Source organism: Cervus canadensis, chromosome 11 (genome assembly GCF_019320065.1).
Source record: "Cervus canadensis isolate Bull #8, Minnesota chromosome 11, ASM1932006v1, whole genome shotgun sequence".
NCBI lineage: Eukaryota > Metazoa > Chordata > Mammalia > Artiodactyla > Cervidae > Cervus > Cervus canadensis.
The window spans coordinates 52,414,000-52,438,821 of NC_057396.1; the positions used below are offsets into that span (position 1 = coordinate 52,414,000).

Below are 24,822 nucleotides of genomic sequence, written 5' to 3' on the forward strand. Positions count from 1 at the left end.
TAACTTGAAAATGGGGGGAAATAAACCTTAAAAAGGGGCTTCCCTGAGGGGAGGAGCCAAGATGGCGGAGGAGTAGGACGGGGAGACCACTTTCTCTCCTACAAATTCATCAAAAGAATAACTGAACGCAGAGCAAACTTCGCAAAACAACTTCGGATCGCTAGCTGAGGTCATCAGGCGCCCAGAAAAGCAGCCCATTGTCTTCGAAAGGAGGGCTGTATAGTTGGAGAAGTCCTGAGACTACAGGAAGAATAAAACTGAAATCCAGAGGCAGGAGACTTAAGCCCAAAACCTGAGAACACCAGAAAACTCCTGACTACATGGAACTTTAAGTAATAAGTGACCGTCCAAAAGCCTCCATACCTACACTGAAACCAACCACCACCCAAGAGCCAATAAGTTTTAGAGCAAGACATACCACGCAAATTCTCCAGCAACGCAGGAACATAGCCCTGAACATCAACATACAGGCTGCCCAAGGACACACCTAACACATAGACCCATCTCAAAACTCATTACTGGGCACTCCATTGCTCTCCAAAGAGAAGAAATCAAGTTCCACGCACCAGAACACTGATGCAAGCTCCCCTAACCAGGAAATCTTGACAAGCCAATCGTCTAACCCCACCCACTGGGTTAATCCTCCACAATAAAAAGGAACCACAGACCTCCAGAATACAGAAAGCCCACTCCAGATACAGCAATCTAAACAAGATGAAAAGGCAAAGAAATACCCAACAGGTAAAGGAACATGAAAAATGCCCACCAAGTCAAACAAAAGAGGAGGAGATAGGGAATCTACCTGAAAAAGAATTTAGAATAATGATAATAAAAATGATCCAAAATCTTGAAAACAAAATGGAGTTACAGACAAATAGCCTGGAGACAAAGATTGAAAAGATGCAAGAAATGTTTAATAAAGACCTAGAAGAAATAAAAAAGAGTCAATTAAAAATGAATAATGCAATGAATGAGATCAAAAACACTTTGGAGGGAACCAAGAGTAGAATAACGGAGGCAGAAGATAGGATAAGTGAGGTAGAAGATAAAATGGTGGAAATAAATGAAGCAGAGAGGAAAAAAGAAAAAAGGATCAAAAGAAATGAGGACAACCTCAGGGACCTCTGGGACACTGTGAAACGCCCCAACATTCGAATCATAGGAGCTCCAGAAGAAGAAGACAAAAAGAAAGGCCATGAGAAAATACTCGAGGAGATAATAGCTGAAAACTTCCCTAAAATGGGGAAGGAAATAGCCACCCAAATCCAAGAAACCCAGAGAGTCCCAAACAGGATAAACCCAAGGCGAAACACCCCAAGACACATATTAATCAAATTAAAAAAGATCAAACACAAAGAACAAATATTAAAAGCAGCAAGGGAGAAACAACAAATAACACACAAAGGGATTCCCATAAGGATAACAGCTGATCTATCAATAGAAACCCTCCAGGCCAGAAGGGAATGGCAGGACGTACTGAAAGTAATGAAAGAGAATAACCTACAACCTAGATTACTGTATCCAGCAAGGATCTCATTCAGATATGAAGGAGAATTCAAAAGCTTTACAGATGCAAAAGCTGAGAGAATTCAGCACCACCAAACCAGCTCTTCAACAAATGCTAAAGGATCTTCTCTAGACAGGAAATGCAGAAAGGTTGTATAAACGTGAACCCAAAACAACAAAGTAAATGGCAACGGGACCACACCTATCAATAATTACCCTAAATGTAAATGGGTTGAATGCCCCAACCAAAAGACAAAGATTGGCTGAATGGATACAAAAACAAGACCCCTATATATGCTGTCTACAAGAGACCCACCTCAAAACAAGAGACACATACAGACTAAAAGTGAAGGGCTGGAAAAAAATATTTTCATGCAAACGGAGACCAAAAGAAAGCAGGAGTCGCAATACTCATATCAGATAAAATAGACTTTCAAATAAAGGATGTGAAAAGAGACAAAGAAGGACACTACATAATGATCAAAGGATCAATCAAAGAAGAAGATATAACAATTATAAATATATATGCACCCAACATAGGAGCACCGCAATGTGTACGGCAAAACGCTAACGAGTATGAAAGAGGAAATTAATAGTAACACAATAATAGTGGGAGACTTTAATACCCCACTCACAACTATGGATAGATCAACTAAACAGAAAATTAACAAGGAAACACAAACCTTAAATGACACAATGGACCAGCTAGACCTAATTGATATCTATAGGACATTTCACCCCAAAACAATCAACTTCACCTTTTTCTCAAGTGCACACGGAACCTTCTCCAGAATAGATCACATCCTGGGCCATAAATCTGGTCTTGGAAAATTCAAAAAAATTGAAATCATTCCAGTCATCTTTTCTGACCACAGTGCAGTAAGATTAGATCTCAATTACAGGAAAAAAAATTGTTAAAAATTCAAACATATGGAGGCTAAATAACACGCTTCTGAATAACCAACAAATCATAGAAGAAATCAAAAAAGAAATCAAAATATGTATAGAAATGAATGAAAATGAAAACACAACAACCCAAAACCTATGGGACACTGTAAAAGCAGTGCTAAGGGGAAGGTTCATAGCATTACAGGCTTACATCAAGAAACAAGAAAAAAGCCAAATAAATAACCTAACTCTACACCTAAAGCAATTAGAGAAGGAAGAAATGAAGAACCCCAGGGTTAGCAGAAGGAAAGAAATCTTAAAAATTAGGGCAGAAATAAATGCAAAAGAAACTAAAGAGACCATAGCAAAAATCAACAAAGCTAAAAGCTGGTTTTTTGAAAAAATAAACAAAATTGACAAACCATTAGCAAGACTCATTAAGAAACAAAGAGAGAAGAACCAAATTAACAAAATTAGAAATGAAAATGGAGAGATCACAACAGACAACACTGAAATACAAAGGATCATAAGAGACTACTACCAGCAGCTCTATGCCAATAAAATGGACAACTTGGATGAAATGGACAAATTCTTAGAAAAGTATAACTTTCCAAAACTGAACCAGGAAGAAATAGAAGATCTTAACAGACCCATCACAAGCAAGGAAATCGAAACTGTAATCAAAAATCTTCCAGCAAACAAAAGCCCAGGACCAGATGGCTTCACAGCTGAATTCTACCAAAAATTTAGAGAAGAGCTAACACCTATCTTACTCAAACTCTTCCAGAAAATTGCAGAAGAAGGTAAACTTCCAAACTCATTCTATGAGGCCACCATCACCCTAATTCCAAAACCAGACAAAGATGCCACAAAAAAAGAAAACTACAGGCCAATATCACTGATGAACATAGATGCAAAAATCCTTAACAAAATTCTAGCAAACAGAATCCAACAACATATTAAAAAAATCATACACCATGACCAAGTGGGCTTTATCCCAGGAATGCAAGGATTCTTTAATATCCGCAAATCAATCAATGTAATACACCACATTAACAAATTGAAAGATAAAAACCATATGATTATCTCAATAGATGCAGAGAAAGCCTTTGACAAAATTCAACACTCATTTATGATTAAAACTCTCCAGAAAGCAGGAATAGAAGGAACATACCTCAACATAATAAAAGCTATATATGACAAACCCACAGCAAGCATCACCCTCAATGGTGAAAAATTGAAAGCATTTCCCCTGAAATCAGGAACAAGACAAGGGTGCCCACTCTCACCACTACTGTTCAACATAGTGTTGGAAGTTTTGGCCACAGCAATCAGAGCAGAAAAAGAAGTAAAAGGAATCCAGATAGGAAAAGAAGAAGTGAAACTCTCACTGTTTGCAGATGACATGATCCTCTATATAGAAAACCCTAAAGACTCTACCAGAAAATTACTAGAACTAATCAATGAATATAGTAAAGTTGCAGGATATAAAATTAACACACAGAAATCCCTTGCATTCCTATATACTAACAATGAAAAAACAGAAAGAGAAATTAAGGAAACAATACCATTCACCATTGCAACAAAAAGAATAAAATACTTAGGAGTATATCTACCTAAAGAAACAAAAGACCTATACATAGAAAACTATAAAACACTGATGAAAGAAATCAAAGAGGACACAAACAGATGGAGAAACATACCGTGTTCATGGATTGGAAGAATCAATATTGTCAAAATGGCTATTCTACCCAAAGCAATCTATAGATTCAATGCAATCCCTATCAAGCTACCAACAGTATTTTTCACAGAACTAGAACAAAGAATTTCACAATTTGTATGGAAATACAAAAAACCTCGAATAGCCAAAGTAATCTTGAGAAAGAAGAATGGAACTGGAGGAATCAACCTGCCTGACTTCAGACTCTACTACAAAGCCACAGTCATCAAGACAGTATGGTACTGGCACAAAGACAGAAATATAGATCAATGGAACAGAATAGAAAGCCCAGAGATAAATCCACGAACCTATGGACACCTTATCTTTGACAAAGGAGGCAAGGATATACAATGGAAAAAAGACAACCTCTTTAACAAGTGGTGCTGGGAAAACTGGTCAACCACTTGTAAAAGAATGAAACTAGAACACTTTCTAACACCATACACAAAAATAAACTCAAAATGGATTAAAGATCTAAATGTAAGACCAGAAACTATAAAACTCCTAGAGGAGAACATAGGCAAAACACTCTCCGACATAAATCACAGCAGGATCCTCTATGACCCACCTCCCAGAATATTGGAAATAAAAGCAAAATAAACAAATGGGACCTAATGAAACTTAAAAGCTTTTGCACAACAAAGGAAACTATAAGCAAGGTGAAAAGACAGCCCTCAGATTGGGAGAAAATAATAGCAAATGAAGCAACAGACAAAGGATTAATCTCAAAAATATACAAGCAACTCCTGCAGCTCAATTCCAGAAAAATAAATGACCCAATCAAAAAATGGGCCAAAGAACTAAACAGACATTTCTCCAAAGAAGACATACAGATGGCTAACAAACACATGAAAAGATGCTCAACATCACTCATTATCAGAGAAATGCAAATCAAAACCACAATGAGGTACCATTACACGCCAGTCAGGATGGCTGCTATCCAAAAGTCTACAAGCAATAAATGCTGGAGAGGGTGTGGAGAAAAGGGAACCCTCTTACACTGTTGGTGGGAATGCAAACTAGTACAGCCGCTATGGAGAACAGTGTGGAGATTTCTTAAAAAAACTGGAAATAGAACTGCCATATGACCCAGCAATCCCACTCTGGGCATACACACTGAGGAAACCAGATCTGAAAGAGACACGTGCACCCCAATGTTCATCGCAGCACTGTTTATAATAGCCAGGACATGGAAGCAACCTAGATGCCCCATCAGCAGATGAATGGGATAAGGAAGCTGTGGTACATATACACCATGGAATATTACTCAGCCATTAAAAAGAATTCATTTGAACCAGTCCTAATGAGATGGATGAAACTGGAGCCCATTATACAGAGTGAAGTAAGCCAGAAAGATAAAGAACATTACAGCATACTAACACATATATATGGAATTTAGAAAGATGGTAACGATAACCCTATATGCAAAACAGAAAAAGAGACACAGAAATACAGAACAGACTTTTGAACTTTGTGGGAGCATGTGAGGGTGGGATATTTCAAAAGAACAGCATGTATACTATCTATGGTGAAACAGATCACCAGCCCAGGTGGGATGCATGAGACAAGTGCTCGGGCCTGGTGCACTGGGAAGACCCAGAGGAATCGGGTGGAGAGGGAGGTGGGAGGGGGGATCGGGATTGGGAATACATGTAAATCCATGGCTGATTCATATCAATGTATGACAAAACCCACTGGAAAAAAAAAAAAATCTGCTGAAAAAAAAAAAAAAAGGGGCTTCCCTGACGATTCGCTGGGTAAAGAATCTGCCTGCATTGCAGGAGACAAAGGAGACGTTGGGTTCGATCCCTGGGTCAAGAAGATCCTCTGGAGAGGGAAATGGCAGCCCATTCCAGTATTCTTGCCTGGAGAATCCCCATGGGCAGAGGAGCCTGGAGGGCTATAGTCATAGGGTCCCAAAGAGTCAGACATGACTTAGCGACTAAGCATGCAAACCTTAAAAAATGCTGTTGAGGTCACTAAAGACAACTTCATGAAAAGGTCAGCTCTGCTGTGTGGAGGGGGAGATATCAAAGTCCTCAAAAATTGTAAAGAGATCAGCAAGTAACTGTCATTAAATAAAGCTCATACTTAGCACAGAGGACAGGAAGTTTCCAGTCCCAAAACTTCTCTTATAAAGACAACTGGATTGTTACTGTACTAAACTACCCAACTCAGTTTCCTGTACTTCAAAAAGGAAATAATGGAACCTATGTAAAGAGTCATTGGAAGGATCAAGCAAGATCCACTGCTCTGGAAACTAAAACACATCCTATAAAAGTCAGTGATGACTATTCACTCACTCTCACTCATTTCTACTTTTAAGCAGCACGTATTGAAAACCTAAACCATGCCAAGAAAATATACAGGATGTTCAAATTATACAAAGATGTGACAGGATTAAGACGGTTGATGTAGAATATGAACATTGCTTATCTGATGATGTTTTGTGAATTGGGCAACTTGAGGAAGGAAAAAGGGGAGCTCAGAAGACTTGTGTCATAAACATGGTTTAACCACTAACTAGCTGGGAGAACTTGAGAAGGATGTTTTCATTTTTTTCTGTATCATGTATAAAATAAATGTTGAAACAGATTATTAGCACTTTCTAGTGCTGCCATAAGCTGAACTGGGAGTTGAACATTTGGGAGGTAGTTCAGCATTGTTAATAGGTAGAGGTGAGCTCATTTCCAAGATCTATCATGCTGTAGTTATATGAATTCGGGATAGTTCTTCACCTCTCTATTTCTTAGTTTCTCCACCTGTGATATTAGTACGTTACTCATACTACATCTTCGGGAAGTGATGAAAATCAAATGAGGTAATACATTTGAGACTGCAGCTAGACCATAATAAGAATTCTATAAATGTCCATTTTAATCATTGATTTTACTAGTATGATTATCCTAGTTTTATTCAAGGGTAATAAATTCTCAGATCTGTCATTACCTGTATGACACTACCCATGAGGGATGCAGCCACAGCTGTGGAGGTACATATCACGCCAAATAAGAGACCTGAAGAAAGAAAATCATGACTATCATCCAACCTGCTTTGAGGGATTCCTTGAGCTCCTACTCAGGGTCATCTCTCATGCAGGCCCTGTTGGAAGGGGTCTCAGGAAGGACTGTCTACTCCACGTAGCTATCACAAGCCCCAAGAAGGGCACTGAACAGACTTTCTCCCCCAACACATGCTTTCCTCAGTCAGGCAGAATGAGCTGGAATCCAGCCTTGCAGAGTCTTCTCTCCAGGATTTAAGAAGAATACTGTCATGTTGAAGCAACATGAAGATGCAGAAAGATCACTGGTCTACAGACTAATCCAGACTAAATTTGTGAGAACTAAGTCCATTTCAACCACTTACCTATAATCAGCTGAAGAAATTACTAACCTCTCTGGGATATGTGTAGTTTTTCATCTCTAAAATGGCTAAATATCTATACCCTTTACCTCACAAATTTTACAAATCTGGAAATTTTTTCTGGTCTTTTCTTGCTTTACTCATAACCTCCTTATGGCTCTCAGGATATTGCATAAGGATTGCTTTGTTTACATGGCTATGTTGGAGCACCATAAGGGCCATCAGGGTACCACGCTCTGAAGCATCTTACACAGTATACCTCTAGCATCATAGGGTCTTACTGGATGAATCAGCATATCTTGGTCTTTTAAAGATGATATCTTCTTCTAAGACATATTTTAAAAAACAATTGTTTTCATACATCTTTGTTTAAAAACCACCTTAAAACTATTCAATTCCCATTAAAACCCATAGATTAAATGAGAAAGGGTAAGAGACAAGGAGTTGGAGATAAATATAGACAGAGACACAGTGACATAAATAGAGAAAATGATTTTTCTCATTCTATTTGAAATTCTCTCTCAGGTAAATATTTGGCTCAGTTCCCAATTTTACCATTAATTTCACTGAGTATGTCAAACACTTACTAAATGCCAATGCTATAAATGCCACTTCCCCCAAAGGTCTCACATTCTAGGAAGGGACCACACCTAAATTAATGTATCCAAGAGTACCTGTTATATAGCAATTACTATATGCTTGTTATTATTATTATTATTATATCAGATTTAGTATGTGATATCCATAATATTTATTATCACAAATTCACTTTTAAGATGAAATCAGAGTAGCAACTTTAAAGCTGTATTTTCCAATTTCTCAATAAAACATGGAAAAATAAGGAAACCTATACAATAACAATGAAAATGGCAACCCACTCCAGTATTCTTGCCTGGAGAATCCAATGGATGGAGAAGCCTGGTAGTCTATAGTCCATGGGGTCACAAAGAGTCAGACACGACTGAGCGACTTCACTTTCACTTTCACACAATAACAATAAAACCAAGTTTGACCAATGAACACCTTTCAGAATTATAAAATTGCTCCCATTATTTTTAAAGGTGATAGATTAGACATCAGAAATAAATGTTTGCCCTAATTCTGAATAACTTCATGAATAAGGAGAACTTCACCTGCCTGAAGAAAATTTAAAAAGACATATTTTCTCAACTATTAATTATCTTCTTGCTGAGCCAAGAAGATATCTTGAGTTATCTGTTTCAAATGGGATTCTAGGAAACCACCCCTCAATCCAAAGTTTCTACTTTTTTGTGCTCACTAGAGAAGTGATTCAGTCTCCCTCTCCCCAAAATCTTTATACATCCACCAAATCACATTCAAGAGCAACTTTCAAGGCAAGGGGCTTAGGGAAAGTTGGTGGTGTTCCATGGGGACCTAGAGTGTATGGATCCACAGACAAAGCAGCAAATGTTCGAGAGAGAGAAAGCACCACAGTTTCAGCAAATCCTATGGATTTCCCCAGTGTTACAACAGCTTGGAGGAGCAGACAATAAACCGTGGGCATAACAGAAACTTCTACCCAGCATGTTCCTGAATATCTGCTAGAAATTGGGAATTGCATAAGAAGTGATGCTCATCCACCCGCTGTTAGCTGTATGTAACACATTATGCAAGATAGTAAAAAAAAAAAAAAAGCAATTCAATTACCCAGTTAACAAACATTGGTTAGCACCAATCTCTTGTTCAAGCATAAATGAAAAGAAAAAAGAAAGATAGGATCCATGCCAAATGTCACCAAAGAAAAAAATGAATATATTAAATTAAAAGCTCAAGTACAGAGTATGTTTTCTGGAAATAATTTACCTTAAGAACCATAAAAAGTATTTAGAAACTGTTTGGTAATTTCAATACTATGCAAAAACATGTGGACTCAATGAAGTGAAAAGTGCAGGTCAAGAGAAAACAAATGGCAAGAAAAAAACAGCAAGATAGGGTAAACACCTATAGTTTAGGTGAGGATGAATCCAGGTGTGATAAGCAAGGACTACAAGGAAATTGAAAACTATGGCAGTTGACCAAGCACTTCTACTCCTTGGTGTTTACTAAAAGAAATGAAAACATGTTCACAAAAGACTTGTACAAGAATATCCATAGCAGCTATATCATAAGAACTTCAGGCTGAAATAATCCAGGTCCATCAATATAAGTTAAAACAAACAAACAAAAAAAACAGTAGTGTATCTATACAATGTCATACTACTCAGCCATAAAAAGGGATGAAATACTGATACACAAAACAATATGAATGTATCTCAAACATATTATGCTGAGTGAAATGAGTCTTACAAAAACAAATGTGTACCGTGTGATTTTATTTACCTAAAATTCTAGAAGAGTTAAAACTAATCTATGATGAAAAATATCAGAGTAGTGGCTGCCTCTGGAAGGAAGTGGGAGTAGGAATTGACCAGAATAACCAAGAGAGAACTTTCGAGGGTGATGGTAATGATTTATATCTTTAGTGGCTGAGTCACACAGGTATACACATTTTTCAAAACTCAGCAAATGCTTACTTAACATTTCTCCACATCATTGTGGATAAATTTTACACTTAAACTTTAAACAGTTACTGAATTCTAGTTAATAATATGCTAACATAATTAGAGGTAAGTGTACTGATGTCTGGATTTACTTTTAAATATATCAAATATATGATGGATTAATAGATGGATAGAGAGTTAGATGGATGTGTGAAAAATCAAGTTCAATAAAACATTAATGGAGAATCTTGGTGGTGTATATACAGGAGACCATGATAAATGTCTTTAAACTTTTCTGTGTGATTGCATTTTTAATAGTAAAATGTGAGGAACAAAATACTATAGCAGAATTCAAATCACTATTATTAAGAAATTTATTTTGTGGAAGACTTACAATAACATTGAGAAAAAATACGAGCCCTTCAAGTACACAGAGGGAGAGGAAAAAATAATGAAAATAAGAGAAATAGTGAAGAATATGGAGAACGCAAACCACAGATTAGAGAAACATTTAATAATGAGGATACCATAAAATCATCAATATTTGAAGGTAATAACCATACTTACTAGAAAATCAATTAAAATTTTCAGAATAAACAAGGGTTGTGCCAACAGCCAGATATGTGCTTTATAAAACAAATGAAAACAAAAAGCTATAGCATTTTATTCAACCTGGTAATTTTCTTTTGGAGTTCCTGACTAAGGAAAAAAATTAAAGATACAATAAAAAATTATGCATATGGATTTCATCACAGTGTTACCAAAAAATGAAAAAAAAAAAAACAACTTCAAACTAACAGCATAAAAATGAGTCATTTTGTAAAACATTAAGCAATTACTCAAAATCATGTTCTCAAAGAATACATTAAATGGCACAGGAAGATGCTCAGTATAGCATACTAGGAAAAAAATAACCAGGAACAAAATTATACATAACTTTATTCTAAAAGCACATATACTTTCCCAAATTACCTACATTTCCTATAGTAAGTAGGTGTATAATTTGTTTATACTTAAAAAGAAGTAAATTTTGTAAAACTATAATTCAATATAAGTGCTACAGTGATTATAAATATAAAATGCAATTATACGATTAAGCAAAGAGCAATTATCTTTTGAGGTAAGGTTACTAGGAGTTTGGTAATAAAGGATTCTTTAGAAAACAATTTGACTTTATTAGACAAGCTGACTGGCCACAGTGAGCTAAACGTCTTTGTCTTTGGAGGAACAAATAGGATCAATATATGGCATAATCAAGAGGTGTTGATGTGATGAATCTAGGGTGTAGGATGAACACAGGAGAATGTCAAATATAAGATTGGTGAAAGCTAAGCTAGCCAGTCTTTCTTTCTTGGTACCCTCCTGGTTTCCTGGGGTCTTTGGAAGTGTAAGAATTTGCATGTGATTCTGTTTGCTAGCGTTTATTGAGAATTTTTGCATCTATGTTCATCAGTTTTATTGGTCTGCAACTTTCTTTTTTGTTATATCATTGTCTGGTTTTGGTATTAGGGTGATCTTGGCCTCGTAAAAAAAACTTGGGAGTGCTCCTTTCTCTGTGATTGTTTGGGACAGTTTGAGAAGGATGGGTGTTATCTTTTCTCTAAATGTTTGATAGAACTCACCTGTGGAGTCATCTGGTCCTGGACTTTTGTAAGTTGTAAGATTTTTAATCATAGTTTCAATTTTATTGCTTGTGATTCATCTGTTTATATTTTCTATTTCCTCCTAGTTCAGTCTTAGATGGTTGGTGGGTGGTGGGTGGAATGGGAATGGAAGGGTTGGATGAATTGGGAGGTTGGGATTGACATATATATGCTGTTTGGTCACTTAGTCTTGTCTGACTCTTTGCAAACCCATGGACTGTAGCCCATCAGGATCCTCTGTCCATGGAATGTTCCGGCAAGAACACTGGAGTGGGTTGCCATTTCCTATTCTAGGGGATCTTCTTGACCCAGGGATCAAACTGCATCTCTTTTTTCCCTGCATTGGCAGGCAGATACTTCACCACTGCTCCAGCTGGGAAGCCCATATATACACTACCATGTGTGAAATAGAGAGCTAGTGGGAACCTCCTGGATAGCATAGGGAGCTCAGCTCAGCGCTCCACGGTGACCTAAATGGGTGGGATGATGGGCTGGGGGTGGATGGGAAGTCCAAGAGGGACAGAATATATGTACATATATAGTGATTCACTTTGTTGTGCAACAGAAACTAACACAATATTATAAAGCAACTATACCCCAATTTAAAAAAGAATTTATATGTGAGATTACTCATGTATCTCCATGTGCACTTTTGCCTGTCAGCATGCGCTGAATAGAGCGTGCAGGATTTTGACACGTACCACATATACATTTCATGATATGGAATAGAAGATCCACCGGCTGTACCTACATAAGCCTTTACTGATCCAGGTGCTCAGCTTGTCAGAGAGACGAGGAAAACAGCTCTTGACAAAATCCTCAAAGGTCACTGTTGCTAAGGCATTGATGCTGGCAGCCACGGTGCTACAGGGAGACAAAAGCAGAACATAGCCCAAACTAAATAAAGCTGACCAGCCTGCCCTGGCATCCAGGGTAAATAGACAAGGCAAGACTCTAGACAAACTAGATAGACGTGTGTCCTTATTCTGGGTCTCCAGGGGAACTACAGGGCCTCACTCTCCAAAGCTGCTTCTGTGTTTAATGCTCTTTGCTTCCTTCCTCTAATTCCAGTGGAGAAGCTAAGCTTTCTTGCTCTAACTCCCACTGATTTCCCTAGACCTTAAATGAGCTAGCATGCAGTAGCAGAGAGGTGTTGTGTGTGTGTGTGTGTGTGTGTGTGTGTGTGTGTGTGTAGGCTAAACTTGAGGCAGGAAGTAGTGACTATCCTAATTTAGGAATCACTACAATATGCCATTCATTTACTCATTCTTTCATTCATACCATTTATACATCTGTTCATTCTGAGTACTAGGCATACAGTGGTGAACCAGAAAGACATAGAGCTCACACTTTAGTTGTGACATAGATATTTAACAACCAATTATTCAACTGACTACACTGTTATGAAGAAAAATAACAAAGAGTTAAGAAAGCATATCTTGCCAAGACCTAAACCGAAATGAAGTTAGGATTCTTCTCTAAGGAAGGCCTTCCCCGGTGGCTCAGATGGTGAAGTGTCTGCCTGCAATGCGGGAGACCAAGGTTTGATCCCTAGGTTGGGAAGATCCCCTGAAGAAGGGAATGGCAACCCACCCCAGTACTCTTGCCTGGAGGATTCCATGACAGTGGTAGTTAAGATAGATACTGAAAGGACCCTTGCAAGTTCAGAATAGGGCAAATTCAGAAATTTCTTTGTTTTAGAACAAAGAAAAAATTTTAAATAAATGCCTGCAGATGGAAAACTTGTTTCATCCAACAGCAGGAAGCACCAGTGTGACTAGCATGTAATTAATAAGGACGAAAGAGACAAAGAAAATACTAGGAAGTAGGCAAAGATCAAACGCACATAAAAGCTCTGGTATTCTCTCTCTGACTTTCCAGAGTTCAGTCTTACAGCCCCAAATTTGCTTAATGGACAGAAAAACCAAAAAATTGGAGTTTCCTTTGTAGAACAGCATGAAAACTTATTAAATTTCTTATCCAGGCCAGGAATATTTTAGCTAGTAGGATGGATGTATTTATTAAATTCATGTTATGCAAAATCACAAGCACAAACAAAAGTTCTGGAAAAGAAACAAGCAAATGAACAAAGCTCGGCCAGCTGTTTGTAAGTTTGTAAGTTTTCCATTGCTATTCATAGCTAATTGTTTTGTTATCCTCCAATGCTCATTTGAAGACAAGCTATAGCTATGGCAACAGCATGGAAGAAAATTCAAACTTCGCCTTTTTTCTGTAATGCAAGATAATAGTATTGTTATTAATTTATTAGCTGTAGTTTACTCCAGTTGGAATGGTCCCAGGTCCATCTAGTGCAAAATTTAGAAGTTCTTTCCCTAATGACAGATACAGTTAGTAGAAACTTTCTGTGACCCGTTTCTAGAAATTGAAATTCCCAGTACGTCAGGGTAGCTTTCTCCTTTTCCTGAGAATCAAGGCACTGTGTATGTCCCCTGGAAGACTCTTCTACCTGTATCTCCATGCAAGTCAAATACAGAAAGGAGAGGATCAAATAAAATAAGCCTCCATGCTCCCTACATGTATAGCTCAAAATCCATCATTTGAAAGCTTTAGGGTTTATTTTCTACCCTTGAATCCACTGTGAGGGAGGCAACAAAAAGCCGATTTTCCCCAGAAGGATCAGATTTGCAGAACCTCTGCTGGACTGCTTTTGCAGTCAGATATGTTATCCATATGTCAGTTTCTCAGATTCTAAAACTGGTACAAGATCGGAAAATCTTTTTTTCTTTCCTATCACTAAACCGCCATCTCTTTATTCTACCCCTTCCCTTGTCTTCCCCGTTCTCTAACCCAACATCCTCCTTAACCTTATAGCAAAAGAAATCTCTCTATAATATGTACTGTCCAGTGTATCTCTCTCTTGGAATTTTTGGATTTGAGATCGAAAGAATCAACCATTCTTTTAAGAGAGAATCAATCTGTTGACAGCTATATTCATCCATTATGGAGTCAGCTTTAGGAAAATTGAATAAATAAATCAAGTTCTGTAGCGAGGGACCAAATGAAAGTTAATGTGTCATCCCTATTTGTGTTTGATCCTCTACTGTTCATTGTTTCTTTGTTAGTTTCCCTAAGATACCGATACTAACACCACAGAACAATATCATTTGTACTACTGATGCAAAATCCTATGAAGTATAGTAGCAAAAATAATCCAGCAAAACACTAAATTAAAATTATACCATAAGCAAGCTAAAATCATTATGTGAATTCAGAGATATTGCTATTTTGGAAATACATCAGCATTCTAATATTGATATGTCAAAAGCTAGAAAAGAAAACAATAGTCATCTCAAAAATGCCAATAGTAATCACAAGCCCATATATCTCCCTGATAAAAATATTTCCTAAAAGTAGAATAAATATATGTATTATTGTTATTATTTATGATTTTATTAATTTTATATAAATATATTAAATGTAAATAAATAATATCATTCAAACCAAAACCTGGTATTTACTGGTAATATCCAGGAACCGTTCCCTTTAAAGTGTATAACAAAACAAAGATTTCTGTAATCCCTCAATTTTCTTATCATTGTTCTCAAAGCATAATTATATGAGAGTGAACATAGAAGTGTAGCTATTAGGAAAGAAGAACTCAAAAGTATTTGCAAATATTATGATTTGAGTACATTTAAGTTCTATAGAATGGACTGAAAATAATTAGAAAAAAAACTGATATGAGGGGAATTCTGTAAAAGTAATGAATAAATACTATATACTAAGCTAACATATTTAAAACCACTCTTTAAAGCTTAGTCATTAGAATTATTAGTATCATCATAGCTGTACACAAATAGATCAAAGGACTATAACAGAAAATCCAGGAAAAGTTCCAAAAATATTAAAGAAGGTAGGATGTAATAAAAGTAGCATTCAAGTCAGTGATGAAAAGATGACTTTTCACTAAAAATAAGGGGACAACTTGCTACTATCTTAGCAGATAAATAAGTCAGGAACTCCACTTCTTTTCTTTATATACCCCATGTATAGTCTAGATGATTTAATAATTTTAACATTTAATAAGACAATAAGTATACTAGAATGATGTCTGGATGATTATTTGTAAGCATGGAATGGAGAAGCCTTCATAAGAATGATATAAACCTAGAAATCATAATGTAAAAAATTAATATGATATAGCAGCTCCATATACTCAAAAATATTAATAAAGCAAATATACATAGGAGAAATTAGAGAAAATGAGATATATATTAATAAGTTTTTCCCATATATATATATGTATATAAACTCAAAAGAAAAAACAAATAACAGGGAACATGAACTGGCATTTTACAGAAAAAGAAATCCAAATGGCCAGTGAAGGATGGAAAGATAGACAACCCCACTTCTGCTCAAGGCAATTTGTATTATACTAAATGAATTAAGTCAGACAAAGACAAATACCATATGGTATCACTTATATGTGGAATCTACAACAGTGACACTGTCTTATTGTTTTAGCCTATTGCTCTCAACACTCGCCCCCATCATTCTCTATATGACGGTCACGTCTCACCTGGATTAAAGCAAAAGTCTCCTTTATAGTCACTTGGTCTCACCACTCCTTCTTTGGTGACAGCCCCTTCCCCTCACAAAGAAGACTGAGTCTTCAGTTGTATGACATCACTCACTCAAACTTTCTGCTTCAAATCTTCCAATGCCTTCCTATTTAATATGCAGTGAAAGCTCTTCAGTCTTTCATAAAAACTTCCCTGATCTGATGCTTGCTCGCCTCTTCCAATTTCTCCTCATTTGCTCTCCTCTTCATTCCTTAAGCTTCAGCTCTTCTCATTGATCCTGAACTGTTTCATGCAGATTATGTCCTTGGGGCTTTGGTATTTGCCCTCCTCGCTGCCTGCAAAAATTCCTGTTTGTGATCTTCACACCCTTTAGATCTCAACGCAAATGCCATACACTTAAATAGAAGTTCACTAAAGACCCTCTCAGAAACAGAGCTCCCAAACCTAACCTCTCTCTAGCTATCACTCTGTCATTTCCTTTATACTATTTGTCATCATCAAACAATATCTTGTTTTTTGTTACTGTTGTTTAGTTATATATTGTCCATCTCCCATGTTTACTAGAATGCAAACTCTATTTAAGGGCAACATTTACGTCAATCTTGTCTGCAGCATCCCCACGGTCACCAGCTGTGCCTGGCATAGTATGAGCCTTTTAACATATCTGTCAGAGTAAACGTGTGAATAATTTTGAATTTAGAATAATGTCTACATTTTGGAAATGGATGTTCTTAGCTACCTGAGTGTGTTATTGAAGGTGTAGAGAATGGATTGCAAAGGAGAGATCTGGAAGGATATACTGCAGTTGAGTGAGAAATGCCAGCAAACAGAGCTGCCTTGTGGGCAAGTGATGTGAACCCATGGGGGCAGTGAGCTCCAGAAGAAGCTGAGAAAATAAACAGAGAGATCTAGTGCAAGGGCAGGCCTAGGTTTATATACCACATCTGCAGTTTACTCTCTTACCATGGGTAAGTTATCTACCTTGCTGAATCTCAGTTTCCTTATCTGTCAGCTGAAGATAATGAGTATTTTCCGTCTCATATAATGTATGACAACTAATGAGCAGATACATATAAAGCATTCCGCAGGCAGCTGATACACAGTGAGGACTCAGTAATTCTGGTGGTGAGTACCACTAATACTCTTGTCATCCTTGTTGCTTTGTTATTGCCATCCTCATTATCAGAACACTATTGACACATGTTATCAATACACTAACCTCAAAGTTCCGCTGAAGGCACAAGCCACAAACAGTCCTGGAAGTCCAGGCATCGTGGAAAATAACTCCATGACGAAGTATGGCATCAGCTGAAGAAGAGGCAAGACGAGATGGGGCAGGTGAGTGGTCTCATCAGCAATGTTTGAAATGTGGGACTTTGGGGGCTTCCTGTGTGGCGCTAGTGGTAAAGAATCTGCCTGCCAATGCAGGAGATGTAAGAGACACAAGTTCCATCCCTGGGGTGGGAAGGTCCTCTGGAGGAGAAAATAGTACATCACTCTAGTCATGTACGATTTTTGCTGCGAGAATCCCATGGACAGAGGAGACTGGTGGGTGACAGTCCATGGGGTCATAAATAGTTGGGCAAGACTAAGCATCTGAGCATGTATTGTAGCTTTTTAGCAAAAGGAGGTGGGGAACAAAAGAAAGTAATAATAAAGGAGTTTTCTTTGACTTTGGTTTTTAAATGCCAGCAAATGAAGTTATGATCCATCCAATTTCCATGGACCTGAGGTCCAGCTGTAGGGTAGGAGAAGGGGTAGGAAGGGGACAGTCATATTAGGAAAACCCATTGTATGAACTTTAGAATGTTCAGAAATGTTTAATATTTTTTAATGTTTTCAATGTGTGCCATTTTCTTGCCTGTTTACCTTAATGATAGAAACCAAGCTGTAAAAACAAGTGCTTAAAACAGGTCTTCAGGGAATCTAGGTATTATGGTTCTACTCTGGAGCCAGATTTGTGGGAGAGGAGCTCCCACAAGACACAGTGGGACAGTTTAACATGTAGGAGGAGAGAGTGAAGACTATAGATCCTGGTCTGTGACAATATCATCCAAGAGGAGAGGATAGAAATCAAATCGTGGGGTTTGGGAAATAGCTAGAGGTGCAGGTGGAAAAAGAAAAAGGCTCAACATTATCTAGTGATGGCCAGAAACATGTTCATTTCAGCTGGCCCCAAGGGAGCACATACCTGGTCTGGTGCTGAGATGATGCCGGAAGTCCAAGGATCACAGTCTTTGAAGTGAGAGTACATGGTTAAACCAGAAAAGACCGCACATAGCAGAATGATCCAGAGACCCAGCAAGTTGAAGTACAAGGCTCTAGAAAAGAACACATGGTAGACTCTATGTCATGCTATAATGTGATGAGGTTGTCGACGACAATTTGGCACTTGCCATGGCATTAAATCATGAGCTGCTGCAGCTGCTGATTTTCAACACTCCCTGAAAAGAGTTTAGGTTGGAGAGCAGAAATGAGGCGCTCTGTGTTCAGGAAAAAACTGGCAGGGCAGGTCTTCAGATAGTTAGATATATTAAGGAGCTAATTTTATGAGCTCAATTTTTATATCTCCTTGTATCTAGAAAAGCATTAAAACTCTTCATGGTGATGACTGTTCCTAGTGACTAGCAAAACCTTCACAAGACTAGTTAGAAACCTTCTGGAAAAACATGTGCTTGACTGCATGTATTCTTTCTTCACCAAAATCACAAATGTACTGACCCTTCCCTCTGCCTCTTTGGAGCAGTTTCTCAGAGCTATCTGAAGTGCTATCTTCTGGGCTTCAGTTCTCATTTTTTGCCCCAGATAAAATTTAACTTGCATCTGTCACATTGTGCATTTTTCTAAGTCAACAAAGTCATTACCAAAGAATCAAGACAAAATTTGGAGGGCCTTTTTGCTATAAAATAAAATTCTATAGCCTTTAGAAATCTATATATTCTGATATCAAGTCACTATGTTACACACCTTAAATGAATATAATATTATGTCCATCCTAAGTCACTTCAGTCGTGTTTGACTCTTTGAAACCCTATGGACTGTAGCCCACCAGGCTCCTCTGTCCATGGGATTCTCCAGGCAAGAACACTGGAGTGGGTTGCCATGTCCTCTTCCAGATGATCTTCCCAACCCATGGATTGAATCTGCATCTCCTGTGGCTCCTGCATTGCAGGCAGATTTTTTCCCACTGATCCACCGAGGAAGCCCCATAATATTATGTAGATTATATTGCAATTTTAAAAAATCATTACATTTTGTATTTTTTCATTTTTATTTGGGAACGTTACATTTTTAGACTGATTATGAAGTTTGAACGAGGTAGATTTTATATGGGTTTTTGAATTCGAGAGTTTTTCTGTAAAGCTTCTGAAATTGAGAGGTTTTCTGCGAAGCCTCAAATATGGGGTCAGGTCTAATTCCTTGGGTGAAATTTCATGTATCAATCACTCATATTATATAACTTCAAATAATTTCCCCTCTCTCAATTCATGAAACTGTCAAAAAGCCAACTTATGTTTTAACATCTTTTCCCCCCCAGAGGGATGATGAGATAAATGTAGAAGTAGACACATTTTGGCAATATTCACTTTAGGGATTAAATCAGATGAAATTTAAAGTTCAGTTTTTTTAAAAGGCAATATAAAGTATGAAAAACCTAAAGTCATTTTCCCTATTTCTTTGGAGCAATTCTTTTTTATTCTTTTAAATTCTACAAAATTCTGCTTAACTTCAGTTTGAGTGCATTTGTAGTATCCTATGGCTATTTGGTATTCATACTGTCCTTTGAAAGTCAAAATATTACACATTTTCTAAATCTCAGGTGTGGAGCCATATACCCAGGACATAGGTGTAAGGCCTTGTGCCAAGGCCACAGACGTGGAGCCTGCACTCAGGTCAACTCTGGAACTGACTAGGCGCCACAGCACCCATTGCCATGAGCCCTCCTAATCTAAATCAGGCAACTCCCTGACCCCATATTTCGTAAAAGTACCCACTCTATTACCCAACCTATAGCACCCTAACCAATAATCTAATGCCACCCTTCCAGCAGGAGTTTTCTTTGACTTGAAGCTCTAAAAATTGGCTACTAGCCACAAAATCCTCAACTCTCCCTTGAGCCATCCCACTGTTCCAACAGTGTCTTCTGCTCTAAGAAACTATTCTCCTCTCATTCTGCTTCATGTCTGGAAGTTCTTTTCCAATTTGCCCAAGACTACGACATCAGAGAAGACTTGAAACTTGGCTAGTCTCATACTGGATCTAGATGTGTGTGCGTGCTCAGTCATGTCTGACTCTTTGTGGTCCCATGGACTGTAGCCAGGCTCTTCTGTCCATGGGATTCTCCAGGCAAGAATACTGGAGTCGGTTGTCATGCTCTTTTCCAGGGGATCTTGCTAACCCAGGGATTGAACCCCTGTGTCTCCTGCATCTTTAGCAATGGGTGGGCGAATTCCTTACCTCTGCACCACCTGGGAAGTCCATTTTTTTCATTAGAGATATACTTTAACTCCCTGCAAGGCTAATTCTCCTATTTGCAACCTAAGCCATTTAATTGATTCATTCAGAAAATACTTATTAGGCATCACCATGTACCAGTTTCATCTAGGTACTGAGGACATGGCAATGGGAAACCCAGAAGCCATTGGAGGCAGATAATAATCACCAAAGCAAAATAAATAAAGTGTTTTTATATATGATAAGAGATATATAGAAAATAAACAAAGGCAATGAGAACGGAACATAAGCGACTGCATGTGGATGTGCTCATCTTAGCTGGGAGATGAGTGGTGATGGGAAGGGACCTGATGACCTGCACCAGCTTCTCCTGCCCTCACAGCACTATCTCCCACCAGCAGTCCTGAAATGTAAATGGAAGTCTAGAAACAAGAGTCCAAGGAAGTTTCCAGGGAGCACATCTAAGATGACTCAGTAAGTGATACTATTCCTAGGTGTGAAGAAGATCTAGCTTAAGATGAAGATGTCCTTAGTAAGTAATCAGAATTCTGACCATGCAATTAAATGCATTTATAATGGGTCATTTTTGGTTTTCACTTACGGCCACATGCAATATGAACTTTCTGGATGTATTTTCGCCTACCAATGATGCATAGGTTTAGCCCTGATGGACTGTTTTAATCACATCAGGCTCTCAGATAATTGAATGGAAGTGGTACTTGTGATCAACATTCTGTACAGCCTTCTAGGTCAGAGTCTGCTGGCAGCTGGCTCTGAGTGGTATTCAGGTGCCCCAGTGGTGGCCTTGATGCTCCAGTTGTGTGACAAATGAGGGTCCCAGTAGATCCTACTCTAGCAGTCTCCCCTCCGGCTGTGCGCACTTTAACCGTGCTGACCACTTGGGCTGATTGCTCACTCCTGGACGGTATCAATTAAATCAACTTAGATTCTTACAGGTAAATATTTTCTAAAGACAGTTTTTATTTTTTCATCTTTCCTTATTCTAACAAAATTCCTGTCATAGTTCTGGTCCCTCCATGGGAGTGGGGATGGGTCAAACCAAGAATGGCAATCTTAAATGCTTAGGAAATTATACATATTTCTTCCTTTATGAGTGTCTCTCCTTTTCTGACAGTTTTCATAGGCATCAAATACTAATGTAACAACTTCCAAGAAACTATTATGAATGGATTGCTTAATTTAAACCAGTCCACTAAATGAGACTGAAAGATATACGAACACAAGTACACTTGCAGGAGTATAGACACACACTCCTGCACACACACACACTCCTGCACACACACACACACTCCTGCACACACACATGTGTGCACACACTCCTGCACACATACACACACCCTGCACACACACACTCCTGCACACACGTGCACACACAATCCTGCACATGCGCACACTCCTGCACACACACGCATGCACACACACTCCTGCACACACACACATGCACGTGCACACACACACACAGATACACATTCACTCCTGCACACACGCACTTCTGAACACACACATGTGTGCACACACACACTCTTGCACTCACACACACTCCTGCACACACACACACACACACACACTCCTACACACACACACTTCTGCACACACACGCACACACACTCCTGTACACACACATACTCCTACATACACACACTCCTGTACACAGACACCCCTACACACACACACTCCTGCACACACATACACACACTCCTACACACATATACTCCTACACACACACACATACACTCCTACACACACACACACACCTACACACACACACATACACACACATACATACACTCCTACATACACACACACATACACATACACACACACACTCCTACACACACCCACACACACACTCCTACACACACATGCACACACACCACACACACACTCCTACACACATACATTCCCCCCACACACACACTCCTACACACACATACACATGCACACACACACTCCTACACACACACGCACACACACACTCCTACACACACATGCACACACACTCCTACACACACATGTGCACACACACACACTCCTACACACACACACTCCTACACACACACACACACTCCTACACACACACACACTCCTACACACACACTCCTACACACACATACACTCCTACACACTTGCACACACACACACACAAATTCCTATGTATATGTGTATCAATTTATATGCTTAGACACTCACATATATAAGCATAACCTTCTTGAAGCATTGCTTTGTTAAATAAGTAAGAAATAGTGAATAAGCACAAAGCATCATTCTTGGATTTGTGGGGAATATGATGAAAAAAGTACATTTCCTAACTTTTAGGTATTATTATAGTAAAAGGAAGAAATTGGTCATGTTCACAAGAATAAATAGTATAACACAAGCACATAAGACCAAAAAAACCCTTGCTCTAACAGAGAATTATTGTTTATTTCACCTAAGGATTCTTCCCCTATCAGATATCCTCTAGTTTATTTTAATACAGAATTTTAAATAAACTCTAATTTTATATGAATCTTAAGATCAAAATTACATTTGATCTTGAATATATTTTAAGCAATTCAACTATCTGATAAAGTGATGATCACATGTGTAGAGAGTTTGATATTATTTATTGTAATAAGATATGAAATGATAGAATAGTAAACAACACATTCACTTCTTCCTTCTGAGGGTATGTGAACTATATAAGTAAGGGAATATATTCCCTTTTGTAATTCAAGTCACAAAATGTTGAACCATGTCCATTTACTTGTATCTTTTATTCCATCTAAATAAGAAACTATGCACTTAAAGTCTTTATGATCAGCTGTGGAAATATTTATAGAGACTGTTTCTCACTCCAAAAGAAGTTAAGGGCATCCTGACAAGTCTGCAGAGGCTGGAACTTCGGATAGCAGCAAGGAGGATGAAATGCCTATTTTCAATGCAATTCTAGCTTATTTATTCCAGCTTCGCAAAAAAAAAAAAAACAAACACAACAGTGTATAACTTCATTTGGTCTCCATTCTCAAGAGTGGGATGACTCGCATGGTTTAAAAAAGGCTTAACAAGTTGTGACTCTGTGGTGTTCTTCAGAGTAAGCGACCTGGTAAGGCTGGTGACTGATTATCCTGGCAGGAGCTGGAGCCACTAAAGTTATGACTGCCTCATTATCTTGTGTTTTATTCTTTTAACCTCCTTGGAAACTTTTATGGTAAATCCATCAAAATAAAGATGCTAGTTGAAGAGACCACATGGTGAATGGAAATGGTGATGAGAACCAACTCATCACCGAAACTGTAGGTAAGACATAGGTGCTCCTTATCATTGCATTGTCTCCCACAGCACCTAATTTAACCTAGTAATTTCTAAAAAAAAAAAAATGAAAGCAACAAGTGATAGTGATCAAAGGCAAACAAAAAAAAGTTCAAATCCCAGTCCTGCCACTTCCTCATGGAGAAGGGACTAGTCATGCCTGCCTCAAAAATTATTGAAAGGGTTAAACGAATCTTCACTTCTTCCTCTCTTTTACACACATATATACACACTCAAAGCATATAAATACCCAAGAAGGGCAGAGAAGAAAACATAAAATTGTTTATTAATAACTTACAGCTTGGCATGCTTTTCTGTTTTGCAAGAGATGCATCGCTGGATGGTCGACTGATTAACTCCATAGATCCCAAGCCATGTAAAGGTTCCTCCCACTGAGATTGTCCAAAAAGTGTGCCTCCTGAGAGGATCTACATCAAAGCTATGAAGCAGAGAGAAATGAGTGAACAAACACATTCCTTTGATACTCAAATATTATTTTAGGTGATGAGGTCATACAGCTAAATCTTTATAAAACAAGAAAAAGTAGCATTGGACATACTCAAATATATATAGTCGAGATCCATTTTCTGCTTGTTCTAATACACTGTGTAATCCACCAGCATGGTTTGATCCTTGAATGAGAACCGTTAAGAAGCCCACAATCATGACAACCATCTGAAATGCATCGGTCCACACTACTGCTTTTAATCCTCCCTGAAATGAAGAGAATGGATGTGAGTTCTTAAAGTGAAGACTCAAACTTTTCCATTTCTGCACAACCTCTTTGCTATCTTCTAGACATCTTTCTGTCTTTTCCCTCCCTTTCTCCCTTCCTTTCATTCTTTCCTTCTTCCTTCCTTTCATGGTCAATGAACACCTTTTATGTGCCA

At 38.1% G+C, this 24,822-nt stretch overlaps 1 protein-coding gene across 1 annotated transcript in view; it reads right to left on the reverse strand.

Moving 5' to 3' along the window:
* Positions 1 to 24,822, reverse strand: part of SLC5A12 (solute carrier family 5 member 12) — a 51,641-nt gene that overhangs the window by 10,296 nt on the left and 16,523 nt on the right. Inside the window, exons 5-10 of the mRNA XM_043482714.1 lie at positions 24,492 to 24,646; positions 24,231 to 24,371; positions 18,357 to 18,486; positions 17,385 to 17,473; positions 12,373 to 12,485; positions 7,064 to 7,131 (exon numbers count right to left, since the gene is read on the reverse strand). Coding sequence (XP_043338649.1) covers positions 7,064 to 7,131; positions 12,373 to 12,485; positions 17,385 to 17,473; positions 18,357 to 18,486; positions 24,231 to 24,371; positions 24,492 to 24,646 — 696 coding nt within the window. The remainder of the gene's footprint in view (positions 1 to 7,063; positions 7,132 to 12,372; positions 12,486 to 17,384; positions 17,474 to 18,356; positions 18,487 to 24,230; positions 24,372 to 24,491; positions 24,647 to 24,822) is intronic.